General features: G+C 53.0%; 1 protein-coding gene across 1 annotated transcript; it reads left to right on the forward strand.

The window, feature by feature from the left end:
• Positions 1–3,093: 3,093 nt before the first annotated feature.
• Positions 3,094–4,345, forward strand: ACTL9 (actin like 9). Its single transcript, XM_059063045.2, is given in 2 exon segments — positions 3,094–3,135; positions 3,137–4,345. Coding segments are annotated over 2 exon segments (1,251 nt in total).
• Positions 4,346–6,981: the final 2,636 nt, after the last annotated feature.

Consider the following 6,981-nt stretch of genomic DNA (forward strand, 5'->3'; position numbering starts at 1 on the left):
GGCCACAACAGTGAGAGGCCCGCGTACCGCAAAAAAACCCCAAACAATCCAATTTAAAAATGGAAGCAGAGGAATTGAATAGACATTTTTCCAAAAAAGATATACGAGTGGCCAACAGGTATATGAAAATGTGCTCAACATTACTAATTGTCAGAGAAATGCAAATCAAAGCCACGAGACATCACCTCATACCTGTTAGAACGACTAGCCTCAAAAAGAGGTAACAGGGACTTCTCTGGTGGCTCAGTGTTTAAGAATCCTCCTGCCGATGCAGGGGACACGGGTTCGAGCCCTGGTCCGGGAAGATCCCACATGCCACAGAGCAACTAAGCCCGTGCGCCACAACTACTGAGCCCACGTGCCACAACTACTGAAGTCCATGCGCCTGGAGTCCATGCTCCTCAACAAGAGAAGCCACCGCAATGAGAAGCCCACACACCGCAATGAAGAATAGCCCCCATTAGCCGCAACTAGAGAAAGCCCGCATGCATCAACGAAGACCCAATGCAGCCAAAAATTAATTGATTTTTTTAAAAGAGACAACAAGCGTTGAGGATGTGGAGGAAAAAGAATCCTTGTTCTGTTGGTGGGAATGTAAATTTGTCTAGCCATGATGGAAGACAGTATGGAGATTCCTCAAAAAATTAAAAGTAGAACTACCATACCATCCAGTAATCCCACTCCTGAGTATATATCCAAAGAAAACAAAAACAATAATTTGAAAAGATACATGCACCCCAATGTTCATAGCAGCATTATTTACAATTGCCAAAGTTTGGAAGCCACCTAAGCTTCCATCAACAGACGAATGGGTAAAGAAGACATGGCATGCACATATATATATATATATATATACAACGTAGATGGACCTGGAGGGTATTATGCTTAGTGAAATTAGTCAGACAAAGACACATACTGTATGATATCACTTATATGTGGAATCTTAAAAATAAAACTAGTAAATATAACAAAAAAGAAACAGACTCACAGACATAGAGAACAAACTAGTGGTTACCAGTGGGGAAAGGAAAGTGCAGAGGAACAAGATAGGGGCAGAGGATTAAGAGGTACAAACTGCTATGTATAAAATAGATAAGCTACAAGGATATTTTGTGCAGCATAGGGAATATAGCCAATATTTTATAATAACTATAAATGGAGTATAATCTATAAAAATTTTGAATCACTATGTTGTACACCTGAAACTAATATATTACAAATCAACTATACCTCAATAAAGAGAAACAGGATTTAGAAGATATATCTGCACACCCATATTCATTGCAGCACTATTCACAATAGCCAAGGTATGGAAACAAACCTAGGTGTCCATCAACAGATGAATGGATAAAGAAGATGTGATATGTAGATATACAGAGAGATTGATAGATGAATATTATTCAGCTGTAAAAAAAGAAGGAAATAACGCCACTTGTGACAACGTAGATGGACTTTGAGGGCATTACGCTCAGTGAAATAAGGCAGAGACAGACAAATACTGTATGATCTCACTTATATGTGGAATCTAGAAAAGCTGAAGCCATAGAAACAGAGAGTATAATGGTGGTAACCAGGGGTTGGAGAGTGAGAGGAATGGGAAGATGTTGGTCAAAAGGTACAAACTTCAAGTTAGAAGATGAATAATTTCTGCAGATCTAATATACAACATGGTGATTACAGTTAACAATACTATATTATATACTTAAAAGTTGCTAAGAGAGTAGATCTTCAATTTTTTCACCACCAAAAAAAAAGAAATGGTTATTATGTGAGGTAATGGAGGTGTTAACTAATGCTACAGTGGTAATCATTTTGCAATATATAAGTGTATCAAATCATCACACTGTACACCTTAAACTTACACAGTGTTATATGTCAATTACATCTCAAAAAACCTGGAAGCGGGGGCAATGCCTGGACCCTCAATAAATAGCTGAGTAAATGAACATTTCCAAAAACATGTATTAGAGCACACAAAAAAATCATTACTTTAATAAAAACTCAACATCACTCTTTGGTCAGGATAGTAAATCTCAACACAACTAGGAAGTAAAGCCTCTCTCACTTGGATATCCCTGTGACTCATTCTGCACTAGTCTTGGTAATTTCTAGCACTCCACACAAACACACACACACACAGATTTTTATTTGTTTATTTGTTTTAACTAACAGGTCATACCTATCACCACAAAAACAGTTTTGGAAGCAACTCCTGATCCGTTGCGGAGCCTGCTGTCCTTTGTCAAAACAGTGTCTCCCTCTCAAATGCATCCCCCTTTTAATTACCCTGAAATCCCCCTTTTGTATCCCATGGACACCCCCCTTCCCCCAAGAGGAAGCAGATAAAGTCCCTGGAGTGAAGGCAGACACCTCCTACCGACACCAGGTAGTAGAGAGAGGGAGGAGAAATCAAGGAAGACGCAGGAGGCAGTGGTGTCCTGCTGATATGTGAAGAGCAAATTCCTGCCCCTGCAGGAATGGAATGGGAAGGCTGTTCCGGGAAGCTGGAAGAGCAGAAGTGTCCAAGAATCTAGTATAGGGGTGTCTGTGCTTCTCCTTGCCCCCCACCCTGGGCTGGCTTCTGTTTCCTCCGGGAAACCAGAAAGCCACTCTAAAGCCAACCACTTTCTAATTAATATTTGAAGGATTAATATTTTAATATTCTAAGGAGGCCTGTGACCAGCTCTCAGATACCACACTATAGATAACTTTGAGACAAGGCACCAAGAGAAGGAATCCTGGGTCTTCCTGGGTTCTGGATCAGGGAACTGGGTCAGAGGTCCCTCTTTGGGAGCCTTCTATCCAGCTCCTTCTCCAGATTTGGCACTGGGGGTGGGAGGGCGGCGGAGCGGAACCCAGATTAAATACGCTGGGAGCTTTCTGGAGCAAGGAAGGGCCCACCCTTACACCCCACCACCCCCCTCCTGCATTGTGAGGGGCAAAATGATGTCATAGACCAGCGGCCCCGCCCCCTCTCCCTCTCTCCGCCTGTGCTCGCCGCAGGCCTGGCCTCAGCCTTTTCTCTCCACACCCCCCTCACCCCAGAGGAAAGCGGTCTGCCTTGCCAAGCAACCCACGCGACCACTTACAGCCATGGATCCAAATCGGGGCACCCCGCCGGGGCCCCAGACCTCCCCCAGAGGCCCCCAAGCCTAGCCTGAACCCCTGCTCAATCCTGGCGAACAATACCATGCCGCAGGACCCCCCCAGCATGGTGGGCGACAGGTTGCCCCCGAAGACCCGGGCGGTGGTCATCGACATGGGCACAGGCACCTGTAAGGTGGGCTTCGCGGGGCAGGCCCGGCCCACCTACACCGTGGCCACCGTCGTCGGCTGCCAGCCCAAGAAGCCGACCACCACGGGGCCGCCGGTGCTGGAGACGTTCATCGGCGAAGCCGCCCGCACTCGCCCCGAGCTGCTGCTGGTGCAGCCCGTGCGCAACGGCATCGTGGTGGACTGGGACGCAGCCGAGCTGATCTGGCGCCACATGCTGGAACACGACCTCCGCGTGAACCCCCAGGACCACCCGCTGCTGTTCTCCGATCCGCCCTTCAGCCCCACCACCAACCGCGAGAAGCTGGTGGAGGTGGGTTTCGAGTCGCTGAGCTCCCCCGCCATGTACGTGGCCTCCCAGTCAGTGCTGTCCGCCTACGCGCACGGGCGGGTCAGCGGGCTGGTGGTGGACACGGGCCATGGGGTCACCTACACGGTGCCCGTCTTCCAGGGCTACAACCTGCCTCACGCCACGGAGCGCCTGGACCTGGCGGGCACCCACCTGACCGCCTTCCTGGCGGAGATGCTGCTCGGCTCCGGCTTGGCCCTGGGGCAGCAGGACCTGGACGCGGTGGAGAACATCAAGCGCCGCTACTGCTATGTGGCCTCCGACTTCCTGAAGGCCCAGGCCCGGCCCGAGGCGGAATGCGGCCAGACCTTGAAGCTGCCTGACGGGCGGGTGGTCACGCTGGGCAAAGAGCTCTTCCGGTGCCCTGAGCTGCTGTTCAGTCCCCCCGAGATCCCAGGGCTGTCGCCCGTGGGCGTCCCCACTATGGCGAAACAGAGTCTTCACAAGGTGCCGCTGGAGTGGCGGACCGATGTGGCCCAGAACGTGCTGCTGTGCGGGGGCTCTTCGCTCTTCCCCGGGTTTGAGGGTCGCTTCCGCGCCGAGCTGCTGCGCGGTCTGCCGCCAGAGGCCCACGTGGTGGTGGCGGCCCAGCCCACCAGGAATTTCTCCGTGTGGATCGGAGGCTCCATCCTCGCCTCGCTGCGCGCCTTCAAGTTCTGCTGGGTCCTGCGGAAGCAGTACGAGGAGCAGGGGCCCCACGTCGTGTACCGCAAATGCTGCTGACCCGGGCAGGGGTGGGTGTGGGCGCTGCGGGGCTGGGGCGGGTTATGGGCACTAAAGTTTCCGCTACCCAGCCGGCTCCGTCCTGCCTTCCCCCAGGGCCGGGCCCAGTCCGCTGCTGGACCCACCCAGATGCGCCTGGCTCTGACCCCACAGACCCACCCGCCCTGCTGGGCTACCTCCCAAGACCTCCCTGGTTCTGCCCTGCCTTGACTCACCTCCCAGGAGCCATCCCCTGAGACACCCCAGTTCCGACTCCCTGACCCTCCGTCCCGCACGATCAACCCCCCTACACACACACACACACACACACACACACACACACACACACACCACCATGTGCTAACTCTGTCAAACTCATCTCCCACAATCCTAGTCTCCCACCACACTCAGGTGGGGATCTCCTTCCCAAGCCCACTCCAAAGATATCCCTGGTTCTCAGCACCCCAAATCCACCCACTCTTTGGTTTCCCGGGGCTGATTATCCAAAGTTCTCCGACACCCCGATGTTCTGAACATGCCCCCACAAGTGCTGCATCCCCGCACCACCGCCAAGATCCAAACTCTGACCCTCAAGGGTCTCCCCTACAACAGCACACTAAAGGATCCCCAGGGTTCAAAGTCCATACCCCAAGTTCCACCCTCCCCCAGAGCTCTGACCTCCCCACATGATTTGTTTCCCCAAACTCCTTCCATCCAGACGCTCCCACAACCCATCCCCCATCTTTACCCCCAAACAACACCAAGTTCTGAGACCCCCAAAGCCCTCAGGATGGCCCCCTCTGCTCTCAGCACCCCCCCCAGCTCTGTAACTCCCCCCCCCCAGAAATACTCCTATGTGGTTTCTCAGTGCATCTCCTGACCCCGTTCCTCAGCTCCTGGAATATCCTCCCCGGAAGGCTAGGGCTCCCGGGACCATCATGTGATGACCCCAGTAATGAACCTGTGTTCTGAACCCCCCAACTCCCTCCCCAAAGACATTTTCGCAGGGTTGCCCTCTGGTGAACCCCAGGACACCCCATCCTGGTGTTCTCAGACTCCCGGAACTCACCCCCAGGACCAGCCACAAGGTCCCATCCCACTAGTTGAGACGTCAACGGCCAGTGACATTTACAAGGACTGCCCAGCGCAATGTGACCCTGAGGCAGATACCCCAGGTTGGGGGGGGGGGAGGTCCCCCTGGACACTGGCTCCCTCCTGCCAACCCCACACAAGTCTCCAGGGCCAGGCGTCCTGCGCCGTCCATCCACACCACCTTCCATTCCACTAGTGTTTCATTCCAAGTTCACCCCATCTCCCCAGACCTCCGTCGGCGTATTCCTACTATGCCACCCCAGGGGCTTTCTCTGGGACCTGCCCTGAGGATGTCCTATGAAGCCTCTACTACCCCACCTGCAGGGTGGAGGGGCTGGACATTCTCCCCGCAGGGTACCCTCAGTCCCCTCTCCCTGCTCTGCCCTTATCCTCAGCCACCGAGGCCCCTGCTGGAGGCGGGACCCTTTGCCTTTATGCCGTCTAGCCCAGCCCAATTAATGTCAGGACCCCTGGCCAGCAGCCTGGACACATCCTCCCAATGTAGCAGCAAAATGAGCCTGAGCTGCCAGAGCTTATCCACATTCATGCTGGATCTGAGGGATCATTCATTCATTCATTCCTTCAAACGGTCAACGCTTATTGAGCTTCACTCACAGGCTGTCTTTGTCTCTCCCTGAGTCTTTCTGTGTGTCTCTCTGTTTTTGGTTTTTATTTGCTCACTTGATGTGTTTTTCTCTCTGACTCACCTGCCAGCACTAGTGCTTATGCAGGAATTTTCCAGAGTGGAAACTCCTATATTCATGGAGCGTGTGAGCCCACCCCACTTAACTCCCACATCACGCAATGGGAGGGAGTGAAGGCCCTTGGTCATCCCCACCGACCCTGCACCACTGTGTCCTGGGCAGTGGCTCCAGCCCCCTCACAAGCCAGTGGGTGGTCCTCAGCTGAGAGGACAGCCTCACAGACAGGCTCAGATCCCCATATCACAAACATGCAAGGCTGGACCCCCTCCCTTGCCTTCCCTCCTGCAGGCAGCCTCAACCTGCAGAATCAGCAAGAACTCCCAGGAGGTCATGAAGTGGTGAGGAGAACTGCCCATTCTTCCCACCAGGGGGAAGCACCTCCAAGCACAAGGCCTTAAGGGCAGAGACGAATTTAGAACCACGATGGCTGCAGCAAACCTGGCATCCCAGACCCGCCCCGAACCATGATGTCAGGGCACCGCCAGCGACACACACACACAGAGAAGGGATGTGGGACAGGCTGAGTCTCAGAAGCCACAGGAAGTGAGGAGGATGCAGAAACCCCTGCCACCCTTGGGCTGCTGGGAAACCCAAAGGACACTCATTTAGACCAGACTAAGTTTCCCCCAGCTCCAAACCTTCCCTGGGATAGAGATTTCCTCTACAACCCCCCCCCATTTGCACACTCCCAGGGGTGGGGAGCTCACTACTTCAAGTCTGTGTTAGAAATCTCAACTTATATAGACTTCCCTGGGGACGCAGTGGTTAAGAATCTGCCTGCCAATGCAGGGGACACGGGTTGGATCACTGGTCCAGGAAGATCCCACATGCCGCGGAGCAACTAAGCCCGAGCGCCACAAC

Source organism: Kogia breviceps, chromosome 4, assembly GCF_026419965.1.
Source record: "Kogia breviceps isolate mKogBre1 chromosome 4, mKogBre1 haplotype 1, whole genome shotgun sequence".
Classification (NCBI taxonomy): Eukaryota; Metazoa; Chordata; class Mammalia; order Artiodactyla; family Physeteridae; genus Kogia; species Kogia breviceps.